This window comes from Mesocricetus auratus, unplaced genomic scaffold (assembly GCF_017639785.1).
Source record: "Mesocricetus auratus isolate SY011 unplaced genomic scaffold, BCM_Maur_2.0 Super-Scaffold_100004, whole genome shotgun sequence".
In the NCBI taxonomy this organism is placed as follows: domain Eukaryota; kingdom Metazoa; phylum Chordata; class Mammalia; order Rodentia; family Cricetidae; genus Mesocricetus; species Mesocricetus auratus.
This window is the reverse complement of record NW_024429189.1, coordinates 61,724,317-61,744,845: the sequence shown is the minus strand read 5'-3', so window position 1 is coordinate 61,744,845 and position 20,529 is coordinate 61,724,317. Positions and strand designations below refer to the sequence as shown.

Genomic DNA, 20,529 nt, shown 5'->3' with positions numbered 1-20,529 from the left:
TCGTAGGGATCACCCAAGACCATCAGAAAACACAGATATGTATGTTACTAGTCATAACAGTAGCAAAATTATAGTTACGAGTAACAACAAAAATAATTTTATGATTTGGGGTCACCCTAACATGAGGAACTGTACTAAATGATTACAGTGTTAGGAAGGGTGAGAAACTTTGTTCTAAAGTAATTAGCAATTAGTAAATTAGCATATTATTGCCAGGAGAAGCAAGGCCGTTTTCCTCCCATTATGTTGGATCATAGCACTGTATAGCGGAGGCAGGTGAGTCATGACCTTCTCCTAGATCAGGGCGGGCTTCTCTGAGGAACAGTAACCACACTAACTCTTCACAGTTCTTCCTCTTGCTGATCCCACGTCATTTACACACATCACCTGAGGCACAGATCGGCCCTGTGTAGCAGATACTACTACTTTTACCCTTATCCCCATGTTACAAATAAGTATATTAATAGAGAGGTAAAATAGCTGGTTTAAGGCCAGCGAGGCTGCCAAGCGACAGAGCATTCTGCAAGCTCCCACCGCCTGGCTGAGGGCTGACTGCCTCCAGGTTCTCTTGCTTCTTGACCATATGAACAAAAACTTCAGCGGGGCTGCTGCTGTCTTCTAGGAAGAGAACGGAGACTATACATACGTGGAAAGAGTGAAGATACCACTGGATCACGGGACCTTGCTAATCATGGAAGGAGCCACACAAGCGGACTGGCAGGTGAGGACTTGAAAGTACTACTGAGTCCCTCTCTGGAGGCAGCTTCTGCCCTGCCTAAGGAGCAGTCATTTCAAAGTGCTCATAAGGAGGGAAGCGAGTGCTTATGCCGAGCAAGTAGCAGTGATGTCATAGGCCAGGAGTCAGTCAAAACAGACTCTCAGCAGAGGTTTCTGATTGAAGTTCTTGTAGCGATGGATGTGTCCACGCCCATGCTGCCCTTAGCCACTGCACTAATTGACTTGTAAAAATCTCAGGCTGCCATCTTGGGCCTCACAGCACCACAGCTATTCCAGGTCAGCGGGGTGTGGTCACATTAGATACAGGCATTTAGAGCAGAGCAACAGGCTGCTGGGATTGGGGAATTTGGTTTCAGAGGAGACCGTTTCCAGCGGGCCTGTAGAACCCTGGGTGCTACTCATTTAGACAGGGATAAAATGGGAGTATTTCCATATCTTCATAAATAAGTTGTAAATCATGTTGAAGTTTAAAAAATGCACGTATATTTATGCTGGACAACTATTAATGTTTCCATTTAGCACCGAGTGCCCAAGGAATACCACTCCAGAGAACCGAGAGTAAACCTAACCTTTCGGACCATTTATCCAGACCCCAGAGGAGCATCCAGGTGATGGGATGTGTCTGCAAAGTTGGCCACTGAGGTGGGGGCTGATGGCCTAGCAGCCCCTCCCCCGCTCTTGGAAGCACTTTTAGAGGCTGCTCCTTGTACTCTCCTGATGGTGGCTGTTTGGAAATTGTGGGGTCTGCCTCCCCGGTCCTTGTCCTGAATGAGAGCCACCTGCACTTCATGTTGCCACCATGTTTACTAAGGGCACCGTTACTTTGAGACAAATCTCTAAATCAAGGGTTATCATTAGGCAGATTAAACACTGCTGTGACAGCTCACAGATGATTTGGTCCATCCGCTCTTTTCCTCCTGCCCTCCCCCCTTTAATTTGAAGAAATACAAATGGCCTTGTGCCTCTGGGGAAGATCTGAACATGTTTGCTCCTTATGACGTTAGCAAAATGGAGATATAAATACATGTCAGTGACTCTGGAGCCTGCCACAGGCAGACAGCTGCTGAAACCCAAACAGAGGTAGCTTCTCTGGGCTTTGTTGAAGTCTTCCTTGACTCCTTAACATCTTGGCTTATGTGTTATTGTAAGGGAAAGCTGTGTGTTCAGGGACACTGTTTATTCAGCTGAATCTCCCAGCTGTCAGTCTTCCTGGGGCACACTTGGGCTACAGGCCTCTGAATAAAGAAAAGGCAGCCTGCTCCTGCCTACACCCTAGGCAGTCCTACCTGGAAAGACAGTGCTGTCTCCTGGAAACAAGGGATAACTGGATGTCAGGAAATCAGGCTGAAATTTTGGTTGAAGAACAGCAAATGCCCTGTTAGTAACAGCTGTTCCAATAGATTAGCTTCCCCTAGGGAATTCCTTGAGTCATTTAAACCCGAGCCAGATAGAATCTGAGCAGTCCTGCAGGGACTAGCCTGGATGACCTCATGGTTCTTCTACCTTAGATTTCAGAAGCCTGTGACTAAGGCTCTTCTGACTCAGTGTTCCTTTTACTGGCTGACCAAGTTCAGGGTTAGCCTGTGATGTCACCAAGGTTTCCAAAACAGAATGGGGTTGCTGCCCCTTTTTGCATCATAAAAACACATGACTCCTTGACCTAGGCTTAGGAGCAATGTACCCGATTAACTCAAGCCCCAAGGAAGAGTGTCGGAGGATGAAAGTAGGACACAGGGTTAGAGTTTCTCTTGTCCTGGGAGGAAAATTTACTGTCTTGGTTTTTATCCTGTTTCCTTCCCATGGATGGTCCCCGTGACATGGAAAGGTGCCAGAGGCCGGCAAGCGTACTCAGGGCTCAGATGGAGCTCGCCTGGCCAGACTGTACTCCCCACAAGCTCCCCACTTCCTTGTGTCAGAGTCTGGTTCTTTAAAATGTATATAGATCCTTTTGTAAGGAATTCTAAAGGCTATATTAGAATTTGAGCATCGCATCTTACTAAGCCTTCCTGGGAGGCGGTGTGAATCACCAGAGCCTAAGCCCTCTATTTCCCAGTCATTCTCCAGTGAAAGCTAAGAGAACCTGGTATACTCGGCTTGGATTAGGAGTTTGATCACTGAGCCTGGAAATTCCTCCTCCCTTCCTTATAAAGACTGGCTGGTGGCTCCAGGTCTTCCAGCCACCCCATCCTCATTGCAGGGGCATATCTCTTCCTGCCCCAGGGCAGCTTCACACTCTATACTCAACACCATCCTGTCCAACCACACAGGCTGGGCCTCCACCTGGGTTTAAAAGGCAAAGAGCAGAGGTCACAGCTGCTGTTTCTTGTCAGTACTGTAGACTCCCATATGCGACCCGACCGGTGCCTTCTGAAGTGTCAAGCTGGTTCTTGCCATAGACCAGAACTAGAGAGTTTTGGTGCCCTGTCAGAACTGAGGCAAAGTTGTTTGCTGACACAAAACACAGAGCTAGTCAATATGCAGCTGAGCATGAGAAACAGGTTTTGTTTTAGTTGCCCTCTGTGAGCTTTGGTTGCCTGCAAGCCCTGTTCTATGAATTTCTATTGCCACTCATCTTCCCCATAATAATTTTGCTGTGGACACAGGAAGCTGAGTCTGAGTCCCTAAGAGGTATTTTAGTGGGACTTACGGTGGCAGAGACGGATTTCAAAGGCTGGTTCCAAAGCTGTCCCTTTCTCATCCCTGCAGTACTGAGGTGGAATCCTCTGAGGCCCTTGCTCCAGCAGAGCTGGCCATACCCAGCTGCAGGCCACCTGTGTGTTCCCTGATTTCTTGTGCATCAGGGCGGGTGCCTGCATCCCATTTCTCCTCAGCTAGCATGAGCATCTTGTCAGAAGCTGTGGCCCGCTGAACTCGCAATGTCATTAAGCTCATTTTGGCTGGGGCTGGGTGCAGTGAATGTAGAAACAGTCTTGGGAACCTCCCTCACAAGTGGTTACTAACCATAGCCAAGCATATATGCCCCAGAACTTTCACAGATTTCCCCTATGTTTCTTCTGTCATCTCTTGAGTACATGCGGGAGGGAACCCTGATGATGTCCAAACTAAGTGTGAGGCATCGTAACAGCATCTTTTCTCCAGACAGCAGGTGCGCGGGCTTTACCCCAGAAATCAGGCACTTGAGAGAACAGTGTGACACTCAGTGCGGAAATGGGCTCCTGCTGTGGTCCAGATCCACTAGCCCAGCTCACACGTGAATGTCCTCTCGACTGCCTTCTCTACCTCCGATGCCTTGACTCTGCTCTGGTGTGTGGCAGGTCTGTCTGGATCCCATCAGTAAAGGGCCCAGGCTGCTGACTCATGTCATAACACCCCTGAAAGGGTTAAGTAGGCCTGCAGTGAGCAGCATGCTCCCCTCTGAGGGCTCAAGGGGAAAGCCTGACAGATGATGGGTTCCTGCTCTGCTGGGAATATTTCTTCCTTGAATTCTGGCAGCTTGTTCTTGGCTGCAGAGTATCTAAGACCCACTTTGCCTTTTCTGGTCATAAACACTTGGAGTGTTGAATCTGAAGTCTTGACTACTTTATTTTTTAACGGTTCCTTTGAAAAAACCAGTTGTTTCCATAGTGATGCATTCTGTTTGTTTAAATCCTTATACATGATTCCACCTACAAGCTCCCACCAAGGGACTAGTTCACAACTGCCCCTTCCCCGGAGTTCCCAGTTTTCTCTTCTGAAACACACACACACACACACACACACACACACACACACACACACACACACACACACACACATACACACACACCTGCAGATGTAAGCCACTAGCATCCATTCTTAGATAGGAGACCTGGATCTGGTAGGCAAATGACTCCAATGTTTATCAGGGCAGAACACTAATGGTGCCGCCCCCAACTGGGCTAGTAAGTAGTCCCATGCCTGGGCTGTTACAAAAACATTCCCCTGCCTATGATCAGAACCTAGTGTTGGGCTAGGGTGTCTTTGTATAATTTGGGGCTTGGGCAGTTTGAGAGAACCCAACTAGGAAACAGGTAAGGCGGACAGTACTTGTAGCCAGTACAACAGAAACCAGACTTCTCCAGGACCCCCCCTTTGAGCTGGCAGAATGTGTGTGGCATCATAAGGATGACTTTTGTGGCTGTCATTCTCCTTAGGGGGAATGATGATGTCACTCAGCATAGGGACAGTCCCTTCCCATGTGCCCTGTAGGTGTATGGATTTGTCACTGTTCAAGCAGTACCTAGGTCCTCAGTCTGACCTATTGGTTTGGTTCTGTAGACAAACCCTGTAGTCTGAAAGGGGAAGGGAGCCCAAAGAGTGAGTATGCTGCTGACACATTCCATCAGACTTGAGTAAAAGCAATCCCGTGAGTTGTTCATTTGCTGTACCCATGGAAAGTGAAGCCCAGAGGAGGTAGCATGTCTGCGCAACGGCAGAGGCGGGTGACAGCCAGCCGAGCTCCTGGGGCTACTGCTCCTTGCCGTCGGCATACTGTGAACACTCTGGGTGCAGGCTGGAATAAGCGGTGGGCCACGCGAGTGCTGGAAAGCCGCGTGACCAGGGATGCAATTAGCCTCCCACCGCAGGAAGGCTGTGGGCGTGCTGTGGGTGTCGGTGACGAGCTTGCTGCCTCCCAGGGTCCCCAACCGGAGCACGCAATACCTCGCCCTTCTAAGAGGCTGAAAGGGGAGGCGCTCCACCTTTCCCGGGCTCCATCCGGAGCCAGCCTCACCGTCAGCTCCACACTTACATGCGGGGAGAAAGGCTTCTGTGAGAGCCGTTCTGAGAAGAAGGTTGTATCCTCCCTGCATGAGGAGCGACTGTGGGATGGTTTGTGGATAGTATCCTCGGGTTCCCCAAACGACCCAGGGATATTCCCACCGCAGGACTACCCAGGCAAGACTAGAGAGGAGAGAACCTCACAGAAGGCCAGGGGCTCTCTCAGGAGCCTCTCGGGATGCTGCCTCTTGGCTCTCAGTTTTTTTCCCAGAACCTTAGCCTTCAGCCTCCCCTCACTGTCAGGGAGAGGGAAGGAGAAACTCCAAGTCACCGAGGCGAGGTGAGCCAGAGCTATGAGCTCTTGCAAATGTATTCTCCTGGTGGCACCCGTCTTGCCAGCATAGGTTAGAGAGCACTGTCCCCACTGAATAGAAGGCTGAGGCATGAAGCACACCATCTCCAGGCACCCAGGGAATGGGGCAGCACGGGATGTGGCAGGTTTCAGTCGCCACTCCCAGTTACCTAGTGAACGAACTCGGAGCAGCCCCCACGGGGCACTGTGCCTCTGAGGCAGCCCTGCAAGAATTGGTGCCGACGGTGTGGGGCACCAGCCACGTGGCTCCATTTCACCTTGCAGGGTAACATGCCTCTCCGCCACAGTGCTGCCTGCAAGGGCAGAATTAGGGAGTAACTTGATACCCCAAGCCCCATTCCAGCATCCATCTCTTGATAGAACAAACCACTGCAGAGTTCTTGAGGTAGAGAGAGTATCGATCCGAGTCACACTTGGGCTCGTGTCCCAGCTCAACCCTTCCAGAGTTACCTAGGAGCAACTAGCTAACCAGCCTCCATGCCTCAGTCTCCTCAGCTATGAGGTGGACACTCTAGCAGCCTCCTCTTCGGGGTCTTGAAAGGGTCTTGACATCAGACATGTTACGTGCCTAACAGTAGCATGTTTAGTAATACAATTCCCCGAAGTACATTTCACATGCCCTCCTAACCCAAGCCTTGACCCTTGTGTTGGGTGGGCGGTCCCTTTCTGACTGAAACATACCCTCTGACCCTGCCCATTCCCTGGTGTTCCCCCGACTCTGCATGTGCTGCTGTTGGAGTCATCAAGGTTGGGGGTGGGGGTTTTCCAGAGAATGGCCAGAATGAGAATTGTGGGGCTAATCATATTAAGATCTGACTGCACTTAAACCCCCCTCAGACAGCCAAGCTCTCAGGTGCCAAAGTGGCCTAGTGCTGATGCTCAGCTGGCCCTGGACCGCTCGTCCACATGCTCCCCAGGTGACTGATCTAATGCGCACCTGCGGCTGGAGCCCAGGATCCCCCTGTCTTCTCCCCCTAAGGTCACCCTTTGACATCTGCCAGCCCCCCCAAACAGGTCACACACTGACTAGTACAGAACAAATGTACCCCAACCCCCACATTGTCTCCTTGCTGGCACACCTTTTCTATACCCTATACCGAGTGCCTTGGCCTGGCAGATGCAACAAGACCGCCAGGCTAGAGCTCTGTTCATGATTGGGCTTTTATGTCTAGAGACTGTCAGATGTGGTGGTGGACAGATAAGACAGAGACACAGTCTCTCACTACAAATGGAAGCAAACTAAGGTAGTTTGTATTTTCTTTTACAAAATTATTTTTCCCCATTCTTACCTCAAAAGGAGTGTGTGTTCTTTTGAAGAAGTTAAAAAGATAAAAGAAAATCACTTTGTAACTTCATAACTGGAGAAGGCAAGCCTACATTTCACTGTAATTTTTTCTGAACATCTGTGTACTTTACAGTGAATTCAGCCTTGTTCCTTGGTTTGTGAGATGTTAGCATTGTTGAGTGGCCGCATGGTATGGGGGATGGTAGTATGTGGGATATGTGGTTCTCATACGGTAGTAATGTATGGAATATATAGATCCTGGCGCTGTCTTTACAACTGGGCACTTCTGATTTGGAAACTGTGAGGATGGACATTGGGAAGCAGGATAGTGGCACAGCTAACAACCTAAATGTTGGCCTCATTGAGACTTTAATTCAAACACAACAATAGCAGGGAGGGTAGGTGCACCTGGCACCCGTGTTAATGCCTCACTTACATAGGTGAGGTGCTGTGTGTGTGTGTGTGTGTGTGTGTGTGTGTTCATGCGGGTCACATGCTTTACACATGTTAACCCTTGACTTACCCTCACAGCAGTCATATGTATATGGGTATATGTTCGTGTAGGCACACATGTATACAATGTGTGCAAAGGCTAGAGGTCAACTTCTGGTTTCATTCCTCATGAGTCCTTGATTTTTTTTATCAAGGTCTGTCATTGGTTGGTCTGAAGCTTGCTGATTAAACTAGGCTGGGTGCCCTTTGCCTAAGGAACCCCATGCTGTCTTCCCCAGCACTGAGCCATCTCCCCAGAACCCAAGGTGCTATTTTTATCTCCACTTTACAACTGAAGAAATCTAGCACAGCTATGCAGCCTCCCTGCAACCAAACCTCTGAGCATATCTGCAGTCGCTTCTTAGAATGAATTTTTAACAATTCAAACACAGAGAAGGCTGTGGTTTTTCTAAGGCCCTGAATATATAATGCAAGTAGTTTCCAGAAAGGTCTACCCACCTGCTTGTCCTCTCCCACGGGATTTGAGCCTGTCTGAAGAAGTTAATTCCAGCGGTGTGCCAAGTCCCACACTCAGTATTCTCAAAAACCTGCTTTAGCACAGCCTTGCACCTAGCCTTGGGGCCTCAGTCCATCCCAGCCAGAGTTAGGATGGCCATTGTTCTATTTTGTGTCATTTGCTGTGAAACCAAGACACACTGAAGAACCACAGAAGTGGGCCAAAACGTGGAGCCCTTCTGGGGAGTGCTGCAGCGGCTGGCAGAACAGGCAGCATAAATGTGGGGTGGTGGTCAGAGAGAGCTTCCTGGTAGAGGAGGCGCTTGGGGAATGGGGAGGTAGAGTCGGCAAAGTTCAGCAGCTCAACGCTCAGGAGCAGGGAAGAGCCCTTGGTAGCTTGTGTCCAGAAGACCCATGTGTGGGGAGTGTTAAGCTGGGTGAGATGATGAGACACTGATACGGACCTGGAGAGGGCAGAAAGCTGACTGGGTAGGTGCTTGGTGATGGGGAGCCTCTGAGGACTTGGGGGCATTTTAGGAATATATTCTTATCAGGATTGATGTGATTTGACCCTAAGAGCCCCCACAGGTTGTCTGCCTAGTCCTTGGGTGGGAGGTACCTTAAGGCCTGCTTCTAGAAAGTACTCCTTCCAGGCAGCTCTTGCTTCTGTGGACCAGTGAGTGCTATGGAGGAAAGGATGCCACGCCCCCATACCTGGGGCGTGGTGGGCGGAGCCTGTGGGGCTCTGGGGGAGGGCTCATCTTCATAGACCAGCTGCTGCATAGGCAAGTCTAGGACCCAGTCTGCTGAGAGACTGGGGTGGCCACAGGATGGGGAGGCACATCAGGGACATCAGGAGAGGGAAAGTGATGAGAGGACTAAACCCGAGTGTTCCCACAGAGGAAGAAAGATAGTGGCAGAGACTGGGGAGGAACAGCTCTGATAGGAAGACACTGGAGAACATTCTGTCACAGTACAGCAGCCAGAGCTCTCTCCCGCCTTATCCTTAATCCAGTCCAAGACTGGATTTGTCCCCATTTAGGCAGGGAACAGTACAGTGCTGTAGTCAACAGGGCAGATACTGTCTACAGAACAGACAATGAGAAATCAGGCCTGTGACCCAGCTGCAGAAACTGACTGTGTGATCTCCTGTCTCTGGCTCCTGAGCATAGCTTTTTCTATCTTGGGCCTCAGTTTCCTCAGATGGAGTAGTTGCAGGTGCACTACCCCAAGAGCCTACTGTCCCACCTGAGTTTGTTGTCTGATGTCCCCAGGGCTGTCTACCAGGTGACTGTCTGCTAGTGTTGACTGTGAGTAAACGTTGTGCCCTTTCCTGTTGCATGGGAAAGCAGGAGTGGGCATGGAGGTTGTGTATCCTTCTCCTCCAGTCCTAAATCTCCACAAACTGCACCATGAACACTCATTCTTGCTATGAGAAAATTACTGTCACCTGATTGACAGTTGAGATTCTAGAACCTCCCCTAGGCCCAGCCAGCTCCTTTTCCACCTCACCTTACACAGACACCCTCCCTGGGCAGGCCCAGATGTCACCATGTGGATAAGACCTTTGGGATTCACAGATCCAGTTTCAAGCCCCAGCCCCACCTCTGCCTAGCTGTGTAGCCTGTGGAAAGTTTCTTCCATCTCTGGGGGTGGAGGGAGAATAATATCCCTCACCTGGGAGAGTAGATGTCTGGGGACATGACAGGCACACACCGCTGTGCGCTGGCATTGGAGCTGAGATCAATGCGCAGGAAAACCTCATTCTGCTTCTTTCCAGTGGGTTGCCTAGAGCAGTGGCAGCCACTCCTGCCTGGAGAATGAGAGGAGTATACCTTCCACTTCAGGAATGGCCCTCTCCAGCTGGGTGCTCTAAGAGTGGCCCCACCCTCCAATACACCCTATATCCTGAAAGTTCAGGGACCTACCACAGCAGACTCTTCTGGTGTCCACAGTCTGAGCAGAACCAAAGGGGGGACTATCTGGGCCCCCAGGATGTGCCAGCAGCTAAGAACAGGCTGACCAAGTAAGTGTCTCCTCTCGGGGGCAGCCTAGCATATAATACAGCAAGGCATCTTTCCAACCCCAATTTGTAGACTCCATTAAGATGTGCACCCTTGATAAGAGCCCAGGTTTCACTGCAGCGTGTTCTTATAAATTACCTAATTTGATCCCTATAAATGCCCCCCTACAGGGGTGGAACAGGCATGAGGCTTCACAAGCTCAGGGTAGTGAGAACCTTCTAGCAAGCACTGGAATCGGGACAGGCAGGGAGGTGGTCTTCAGTGCTTCTGCTCATCTCTGTGCTGTGACCCAGTAATAAGGCCACATGAAAGCCCTGTTCACTGGTGTCTACTAGGCCCTCTATGTCTGCACCTCCATGCTTGAGACAGCTGTGAGCTGAAGACACCTCTGTCATCAAGGCTGTCGTGGGCAACAGGGACTTGATTCTGCCTGGGAGAGGCTCTGACAGTCTGCCTTTGTGGTCCTGGCTCCAACTGCCCTCTGATTAGTTTGCTGACAGCCAAGCATCTTCCAAAGCAAGGCCTGCTGCTTCCCACCTGTGTCCCTCCTCTCCTCTCTTCAGTTGGATCTCGCCACGTGGAGTTTGGGGTAAAGTCCCAGGGCGAGGCTCTACCCTTCACTCTACCCAGCCTGCTGTGTGTGTGTGGCCTTGATCTCCTCTCCTCTCCTCTCTGGGCTTCTCTGGCTTCATTTCAGAAGATAACGAAGAAGATAGCCTTGCCTTGCTGATATGGCAAAGGAGAAAGTATGTTGCAAAGTTCAAGAATGTGTAGCACTTTATCCCTGATTCCCAGATGGGTGGGAAGTCTGGAGACCTGGAGCTGCGGTGGGGAACTGTGGTGGGAAGAGGCCCTTAGCAGGGATGTGAACTCTCATTTCTCCCACAAGCATTTTGGAACCATAGGCTGGACATGATTTTCAGGGGGGTCTCCTGGACTCACTGCATGGACTCGTAAGAATGTCCAACTCCCAACCCCAGGCTCCTGATGGGAGCAGCCCTGCATGCTAGCCTGCAGCCTGTCAGCAGCTGGTGTACCATTGCTGAAGGGACAGTGCAGCCCAGATTAGAGTGTGCTTGTTGCAAAGGACCACTGGAGACTGGGGGCTGACCTGAGGCCTTCCCTGGGGCCTCCCTAGCTCCTCCCCACTCTTCTGAACCTCTGTGCCTCTCTGCCTCTCTCTTTTGCCTGTTCCCTGCTCAGTGCACACGGATAGCCCCTCTTGGAGCTTGCTGAGTATCGTCATGGCAACCCTTCAGCCAAATTATTGAGGCACTTTTTAGGCTCCCAATTGTTCCAGACAAGTGCTAATTCTGAGTGAAGAGAAGCAGTTGGTAGGATGCTGAAGTCATGGGCTTTGTGCCAAGGGCCTGCTGCAGGTGAAGTGAGCACCAGTGGGAGAGGAGGGTGTGACAGGGGAGACACGGCCATCCAAAAAAGCCTGTCTGTCGCTTGTCTGCTCCCCTTCCCTCCTATGTCCCATTCACATTATACACACAAGCACACAGACAGCACATATATACAGACACACACAAACACAAACATGCACACACACAAGTACATATACACATAGAACACACACACACACATACACACACACACATACACACACACATACACACACACATACACACACACATACACACACATACACACACACACATACACACACATACACACACACATACACATACACACACACATACACACACACACACACACACACAGTGGCTGGGTTAGAAAAATCCCAAAGTACAGACTGACCCAGACGACAACCCATCTGAAATGTCACCTCTCATTGAGTACTTAGGTCCCTGAGACCCATTCTGGGAAGACATCAGAGTGAGCTGGGGGTGGAGGGAATGTAGCAGCTTGCCAAAGCTATGGCTGACAGTAGATCTGTGCCAGGGTAGTTCAGGAGCCACTAGGAGGGACCTGACACTTACCTGAATCTGGGGAGGGACCCAAGAGCTGTCACCCTCATCCTCTTCTCCTGGCTGCAATGTTGTCCTTCAGGGCCTGGGAAGCTTTGGCTTCCTGAGATACCCCCACATCCTGCTCTCTACCACTAGGGCATCCTGGGAAGCAGAGTGATGGGCATAGAATTGACAGCTTTCTAAAAGCCTGACTCTGCCCAAAAACCAAAGCGTGGGTAGGGACAATGGAGAAGATGGTGTGGGCTGTCATCTTCTTACTCCATCTGCTCTCTGTGGACAGGGCCTTCTCCCTCAGCCACAGTCTGGCCTGTTGGCCACTCCAGCCTGAGAAAAAGCACTTACTTCTTGCAAATGGCTCTCCTTATCCCTGCATCCTCCCTCAAAGACTCCAGACCTAGACGGGTCCAGAGAATTCAGGAGTGGCTGCCTCATCGCATAGAGGGGACCCTGCAACTCAGAGACAGGTAATGGGAAGTATGATAGGTTCAAGGCCACGGCCCAGACATCTGACTTCTGGCCTCGTGTTTTTCTGTCAACAGAGGACCGTGGCTAGGACGGGCTGGGGTAAACTGAGCATGTTCCTGAGTGAGGCAGGCCTACCTGACTTGAGTTCCTGTTTCAAGACTTGGGTGGCCCTGGAAATATACCAATCTCCCCTGGTCCCACTTGTAAAGCAGGTATGGTGCTAGGACTCCTCAGAGGAGTCCAGAGAGTGATGCACTGAACACAGCTGGCCCAGAGTCTGCACATGGTATATAGTCAACCGAGCACATTGCTGTGACCCTCTATACCCTGGGCTGCAGCCCTGATAAGCAGATGACTATCCTGCCTCCTCTTTAATGGCCACCCCCACCCCCAGAGCATCCAGGCAAGAGCATGTGTAAACTGGACAGTGTCCCAGACCTCAGCTCCCAGCCTCCACAAACAGCCCAGTGGGCAGCAGGGACCCAGTGCCTGAACAGCCCCTTATGCAGCCCCGCCCCAGGTTTGCCCACCTCGCCATGTTCATGACAGAGCAGAAGGCTTTGCCGGGTGTGGTGGCATGCCTGTAATCCTAGCACTTGGGAAACAGAGGCTGGAGGATCGGGAGTTCAAGGTCATCCTTGGCTACAGCAGGCTCTAAGCAAGAGATCCTGTATCAAAAAACCAAGATGGTCTGGAGAGAGAGAGCTCAGCCAGTGAAGTGCTGGCCCCACAAGATGAGAACCTGGGACCAATCCATGTTAAAAAACGGCTGGGCATGGAGGTACATGTTTATAATTCCAGGGCAGGGCAGGTGGAGAAAGAAAGGTGGAGGGCCCTGAGGAGTAACTCCCGACACACACACACACACACACACACACACACACACACACACACACACACACACACCAATACACGGACCCAATTATTGAAAACTTAAAAACAAACCAACTGAACAAACAAGGCATTGGTCCTTTTACCTGTGGAGGATGGATAGCTGGGGATATGTTAAATAATGGGTTGATGTCCCCACATGGGCATGGGCAGCAGGATGCAATATACAGCCCAACACCAGGATTCCACCTCAAAACCTGACTTCAACTCACCGTGGCTTATGACTTTAAGCTGTGAGTCAGGCAGGGAGACACAGACACTGAGCTCCAGATGCCCTGTGGAGTAGGGGATTCCCAGATCCCTGGCATATCCTCCACTAAGTCGGGACACTGGGAAGACCCAGCATGAGATCCTAAAGGCAAAGGGGGCTTTGCCTTCATGCTAACCAGTGTTGGCTCTCTGAGATGCTGCCTACACTTGGACCATTGACTCCAGACTTCACTCGGGCTTTCCAGGTGAGAAGCCAAGAACAAGTCCGTGGCCGAGCAGGACCTAGAATACAGCTGCATGACAGTAACCCTTGGCTGGCACTTGTGGGTGGGGGGAGGTGCAGAAAGGCTGCCTATAGAGGGGCTTGTCCTTGTGGCACCCTGAGGTTGGGGTAGTTGTGGATGAGTTGGGACAGTGCGGGACAGGTGACCAGGTGAGGTGGGAACTCAGATGGCTGCATTCTTCTTTGTTGCCATTTGTTAGGGGTGCTGGAGTTCAGTAGCTTAAGCATGGTAGGCAAAAACTACCACTGAGCCACACTGCAGCCCTCTTTTTTTTTTTTTTGAGGGAAAATTCCATCTCTCCACCCTCTATTTTGAGCAGTCCCCAGGCAAGGAGGATGAACTGATGGCTAATTTGGGCTGCTTACAGTGAAGCACAAACCTCTCTCCCTATTTCCATTGCCCCGCGCCAGGAAATCCCCATCTGAGAGTCGAGAGGGATAGTCCAGGGCAGCTGCCCCTGGCTGGGAACTTGGAGCCAGAAGAACTTCCTGTTAGAAAGGAAGGCTTGGCAAAGACAGCATGGCCTGCTGGGAGCCACAGGAAACGCTGATCACGGTGGTAGTCCATTTCAAAAAAGACCTGTGTACCCTTTTGTGTGCCAGCTCTGTCCCAAGTGCCAGAGAAAGGCAGGGGCCAGCGCTGAACACCCAGTGAGAAAAAGAGAAGCAATACAGACAACAAATAGGAAGAGGTCCAAGATGGAGATCGGTCCATGGCAAAGTAAAAGCGGGTAGGGTGACTCACCCCTGAGGAAGGTGAGCAGGGACGGCTTGCTTCACACCAGGTGGCTTGTCTCGTGCTGTACAGCAGGTTCTGGTGGAGCCAGGCTAGGATGGATGGGCCTCTGGGTCCTCGTCGCGTGAGATTCTGACATTTTCTCTCGGACTCTCTCATTGGTCTGGAGCTCATGCGGTAGCCATGGTTACTCAGGAGCCATCTACCCTGTTTTGTTTTAGTTGATTGTTTTTAGACAGGGTCTCTCACTGACCTGACACTCCCCTAGGGCTGACTGGCCAGTGAACCCCAGGCATCTGCCTGTCTCCCCCTTCCCAGTCCTGAGATTGCAAGCAGATGCTACCACGCCCAGCTGTAGGCTAAATTTCTTCCCAGCCAGGTCCTGTATGCACCCAGCTTCTTTACATGAGTTGTGTGGAAGTTTCCGGTTTGCATAGCAAGCCATTTACTGCTGACTTATCACCCCAGCCCTTCTAGTGGAGGCCTGTCCCAGCCCTCTGTCTGAAAAGTGAGTCTTTTCCCATGTCTCCAGTGTTGATGGCCTTGATAAATCCCAAAACCTTCACCTCAACCCCACAGGCTTCCCCTAAGCCCATCCCTGCTTGACATCCCCACTTGAATGTTTCATGACTCTCTTAGGACAATGCCTGTCAATTAGAATCGCTTTAAAATATGCAGTTGTTTTCTCGTGGCTGTGAGGAAAGTTCAAGCTAGTAGCTAGCTCAGCTCCACGGAACCTTTGAGGGATCCACATCAATGGTGGTACTGCTGTCCGTAACATGAATTTCCTGTGGTCTCTTCATTGTTCCAGCCAGAGGGAGAGAAAAGCCACAGAAGGCATTTCCTCTTGGACAGATGCGGTAGAAGTGAAGTAGTGTTGCTGCCCACATCCTACAGATGGCAGCTCAGCTGAGTGACCCCCTGCTATGGGAGACATTGAGGAATGTGACCTAGCTGTGTGGGTAGCTAGAGGGTTCTGCCCAAGCCTACTCTCTGAAACCATTGGAGGAAACTCTGTATGGATGACCCCATTGCCCTCTGTATCCTTGACCACTGACCAAACTGACAGTTTATTGCCTGGTCACTCTCCATCCAGAACATCCAGTCCATCTTGGGCTCCCATAGACCAGGCTTGCAACTTTGTTGATGACACCAGCTCCTCCAGAACTTTAGCTGGCTTCAGGCTTATCTGATTCTCCATGTGACCATTAGCCACACCCAGAACCCCTTTCCTGACAGGTACTGACTTTCTGGCCCAGCCCACCACTTTTCACTATTTTACAATGAAAGTCACCCCCTGGACATCTGAAATGACAGACGTGGATGGTGATTTTGAAGCCTTAATCTTTAGCTTATCAGGCAGGCTGTAAGAGGCTCGAGTCCATGGTCTGATCACTGCCCCTTTGAATGTCTAAATGGCTTTTCCAACTCCAAGGACATCAGTTTTCTGGACTCTATTTCTGCCTGTCTCTTCTTGCAAGCCAGCCAATGTCTTTCTTGTAATATCTTGCTAAAAGCAGCACCAAGCAGCCAACACATGCAAATGGATTTTCTTTTCTCTTCCCAACCATCTTTCTTGAATTACATAGGCACAGTAGGCATTTGGTCTGACTTCCAAATTACCACACGTGATGTCAGTGATAAGCATTTCACTCCCTAGTCATAACAAAAGGTCCCTGGCTTTCCACTCCCCAGTAGCTGTTAAAGCCAACATTACTATTTGAAGGCATTCATCTGGGACAGCTTTCCCTTCCTGGTACCCATATTGATATTCAAGCATTACTAAGCAGCTCTGTTAAAGGCAATGCAAAGAACAGTGGTCTCAAGTTTTAAGATTATGTGAACTGATTTTGTTCTTTCACCTGATACAATTTTTTTAATCTGACATAATTTCAAGTCTCCCCCAGGCAGCCAATGAGTTTTGATGGGCAGCTGGCAGATTCTACCCCTTCTTCTGATAGTCGACAGTACCCTTGAATGCTTGCTGGAACCAAATGCTTAGAAGCTAGCCCGATCCCTATGACCTGCCCCGCACCCCATCTTCAGAGAAATCACAAATCGAAACAAATTCCTGCATGTCTACAGCCTTGGCCCTAAGCTTTAGTGGCTTGAACCTAAGATAGTTCCCTGCTTCCCACATGTCTCTCCTCACAATATCTAGAGTGAGTTCTGAAACACATCAGTTGGAGGAAATCCCTTCAATACCTTACTGATGCCCTGGTGATGAAATTCTATTTCTATGGCATGGCCTCAAGACCTTAAGAAACTGTTCCCAATCTCATCGTCTTCTCTTATTCAGTCACACAGGCTGCCCTGTGGTCACTGTACTCACCGATCTTATTGTTGTTGCCTTAGTAACTTGTGCCAAGGGTCCTGATGCCCAAACACTTTCTTCCTGCCTTGGCACCCCCCACCAGTGTGATCAGTAAGAGTGAATGCTTGGGAGCCACAGCCAGTTAGTGGTTCTGGCTCCCCAAGGTTGCTGAGGAGATAGCATGGCATCGTTGGCATGAGTTGATGCATAACCAGACTAGCCCTAGTGCATTTGGAGTGCTTAGCAGTACTGTCATTGTCTATCAGGTGCCGACAAAGTGCCACCCACTTGGAGAAGCCTCTCTCTCCTGGTAACCAGCTCGGCACACCTCTCCCTCTGCATTTCCATCAAGCCACCTGCTCTTGTTGACATTTTCCGGCCCTCCTCCAACTAGAAGGCAACTTTTACCATGGAAGCTATGGGCTCCTTCTTCTTCTCTCTCCCTCTCTTGACAAGCTCTCATGTAGCCCAGGCTGACTCTGAATTCCTGATCCTCTGGCCTCCATCTCCCAAGGGCTGAGATTGCAGGTGTTTACCACCACCCTGTGTTCAAGGACTCTTTTACCATTGCTCCCCTTTAGTTCTTGAGTTCTCACACAAATTCTCAATAGGCCTCTGGTGAGTGCATACACAGGAAAGCCAAACCCCACTGATATCCTCTGTTGTCAGAGGCTATGGGCACCCTGGTCAAGGAAGGGCTCACAGAGTTATCTCCTGGGACCCTGGGCCATGAGCAAGCGCTGCCCTGTGAACCTTCTTTCCAAGGTCTTGGGTCACTCACTGGTCGGATTTGTCTTGAGAATGCTACTCTTAGTGTTGTGCTCTGGAGCCCACCCCACCCGGTTCCATCCGTTTCTAGTGGACTAGTTAATTATCCCTTCCCAGCCTCCCCTTTCTCATGTGAAATTGAAGGAATACTAATTATCCCACTCGGCTGTTAGGAGGATGAACAAGATAATGTATGTACAGGGAGCTCGCTGGCTGGCTCTGGCAGAGTGTTCCAGATGGGAGCTATTATTATTGTTGCTAGTGCCCTATCCAAGTGCCACTCTGCGTTCATGAATGGGGGTGCCGGAGGGACTTGGGGTGGGAAGAGTGAGGAGATAAGCACGTAGTGAAGAACGGGAGTGGTATAATGGGGTGTGTTTGTATTCGTTCGTGAGCGCCTCTGTGTGTGTGTGTGTGCACGCGCGCGCGCGCTGTTAGGCTCTTGGGGAGGGGATGGTAGTGTTTCAGAAGCCCTCCCATTTCTGGGAGCTCAGCAGCTCAGGAGAGTTGGGCACCCTGGCTGCGGAGACAGGCAGGAGAGCCAGCAGCTGCCCTGTGGTCAGTGCTCCTAGCACCCTACCCGGCAGAAGAGTCTGCGACCCCGGAGTGACTGGAGCTGGGGTCGGGGAGAGGGGAGGGGGCGGCGCGACCTGAAACCCTGTGGCCACTCGGGTTGGTGCAGACTTGGGGCTGAGGGTGTCCCAGGACCGACAGTGGTAGCAGGGTCCCGGAGCAGCTGGTGCTCGCGCTGGGTGGACCGCAGCAGGCGCGGCGCGCCTTCCGGAGCGTGGCTGGCGGGGCCCGGCGGGCGGGGCCGGGGAAGGGGCCGTTATTTTCCCAGAGTGGCGGGGAGGGCGACGTCAGGCGGAAGAGCGCGGGGCGCGCACGCTTTAAATGGCATTCGCTGTCATCCGAGCTTGCAGTCGTGTGGGCAGAGGCGGGCTATATAAGCGGCGAGTCGGGCCGCCGCGGGGCACACGGCAACAGTGACAGAGGCGGCAGGAAGCCTCTCGCAGCGCCGCCGAGCAGAGCAGCACAGCCCCGCGCCCCCCGACGGGCCCGCCCGCCCGCCATCCCTCCCCAGCAGCGTCGGCTCGGGCCAGCGAGGCCCGCCGCCACCCCGCAGCAGATTTGGATTCCCCGTCCGGAGAGCCTCAGGCTGCCGCCTCCCGGGGGACCCCGGAGCCGCGGCCGCCCCCGGAGAGCCCGGGCGCCCCGCCGTCTCCCGGCCCCGAAGCCGCCGACGGTGCCATGGCTGCCGCCAAGCCCGGCGAGCTCATGGGCATCTGCTCCAGCTACCAAGCGGTGATGCCGCACTTCGTGTGCCTGGCCGACGAGTTCCCGCAGCCCGTGCGGCCCGCCAAGCTGCCCAAGGGCAAGGGCCGGCTGCGGCGGCCGCGCCAGTCCCGCTTCAAGACGCAGCCGGTGACCTTCGACGAGATCCAGGAGGTGGAGGAGGAGGGGGTGTCCCCGATGGAGGAGGAGAAAGCCAAGAAGTCGTTCCTGCAGAGCTTGGAGTGCCTGCGCCGCAGCACACAGAGCCTGTCGCTGCAGAGGGAGCCGCTCGGCAGCTGCAAACTAAGGAACAGCCTGGACTCCAGCGACTCCGACTCGGCCCTGTGAGGAGGCAGCGGGCTTGGGGATTCGCTCCGCCGCCACGCGCCGGGGAGCAGCGGGCGCACCTGGAGGGGACCCGCGCCCCCAGGCGGCCCCGACTACGGGGACCCGCACCTCTCGCTCGCTCTGACTCTTGCCCGGCCGCGGACACGCCTGGGCCCCGGAGCCCGTTCGGGGACGCCAGGGAGGGGAGTCGCTTTCTTTGCCCTTGTAAATGTTTATTTTTTAACTCTTTCCCAGTACGAACTCTGCTGTGAGTGTGTGCGGGAGGTGGGCCGCTCCGAGTCGGCTTGCCGCGGGCAGGGGGTCGCCGCTGCAAGGCCTTTGGTTTGCAACTCCGATTGTGCACACCGCTCCACTGTGCCCCACTCCCAGCGCACACCCGTTCACACTCACGCCGACACTCTCGCTGAACACTTTTTATAAATGTTGGGCTGGCCGAGGGGACTTGGGGCGCAGCGCGCCTGCTGCTGCAGCCGAAGGATTGATATTTATTTTTGCATTGCAATAGCTGAAGGCGTTTTATTTAACGGTCTTTTTACCTGGATGTTGTCTGTGAGGCGTCCGATTGGACACAAATAAAGCCAATATATTTACACAGTGCACTTCTCCGGCCTTTGGACTTCTTGAACCTTAGGGGTCCGGTTTGGAAGGCAGAGAAGGAGGAAATGTGGATGAGGAAGGGGCAGGGAGGGCCAAGTGGGGGTAATCCAGTAAACTTCCGTCTCCAGATTGAGGCTACACCTCCGGTACACCTGCCTACCCAAGTCCCCACCACCACCACCACCACCACCACCACCACCCCTCGGCCCAGGGTGCTCCTGACACCCTGGTCTGCTCTCCGCGTAGTATGAGAGGCGAGGGTGGTGCTCTGAGGATGGAGAGCGCTCTTCTCTGTGCAGCTGACCTCCCAGGGATGTCCAGTCACCTAGCACTTAGGATACCACTCTCTGCCCTTTCCTGGCGATGGCTTCTTTGTGAGGAGTGCTGGGAGACCGCAGGGGACAGAATCCAAACCAACAATGGGAAAAGTCCTGCTGGGTTGTTTGAGCCGAGGAAGGGCGAGTGTGTGGGTGCGCATTCTCTGTCCCGGCAGGTGAGCGACTCTTCCCCCTTTCTCCGCCCCCTCACTCTTCGCTGACTCAGCTCGGTGACGGAGGCACCTGTGCTTCAGGCGAATCAGGTCTTTTCCTCCTTCTAGGCTCCCTCAGGCTACCACGGAGGGAGGGTCAGAGCTTGCAG

The 20,529-nt window shown here is 52.2% G+C and overlaps 2 protein-coding genes across 4 annotated transcripts in view; both read left to right on the top strand.

Annotated features, from left to right (window-relative positions):
* Alkbh3 (alkB homolog 3, alpha-ketoglutarate dependent dioxygenase) overlaps nucleotides 1–1,624 on the top strand; it is a 31,273-nt gene extending 29,649 nt beyond the window's left edge. For all 3 annotated transcript variants that reach the window (XM_013122148.3, XM_005064551.4, XM_013122141.3), the window contains exons 9-10: nucleotides 623–721; nucleotides 1,258–1,624. In XM_013122148.3, coding sequence (XP_012977602.1) covers nucleotides 623–721; nucleotides 1,258–1,350 — 192 coding nt within the window. In that variant the 3' untranslated portion in view covers nucleotides 1,351–1,624. The remainder of the gene's footprint in view (nucleotides 1–622; nucleotides 722–1,257) is intronic.
* A 16,883-nt stretch (nucleotides 1,625–18,507) lies between these two features.
* Nucleotides 18,508–19,892, top strand: CUNH11orf96 (chromosome unknown C11orf96 homolog). The gene is given in 1 exon segment (XM_005139339.4): nucleotides 18,508–19,892. A coding segment is annotated over 1 exon segment (729 nt). The 5' UTR covers nucleotides 18,508–18,564; the 3' UTR covers nucleotides 19,294–19,892.
* The last annotated feature ends 637 nt before the right edge of the window (nucleotides 19,893–20,529 follow it).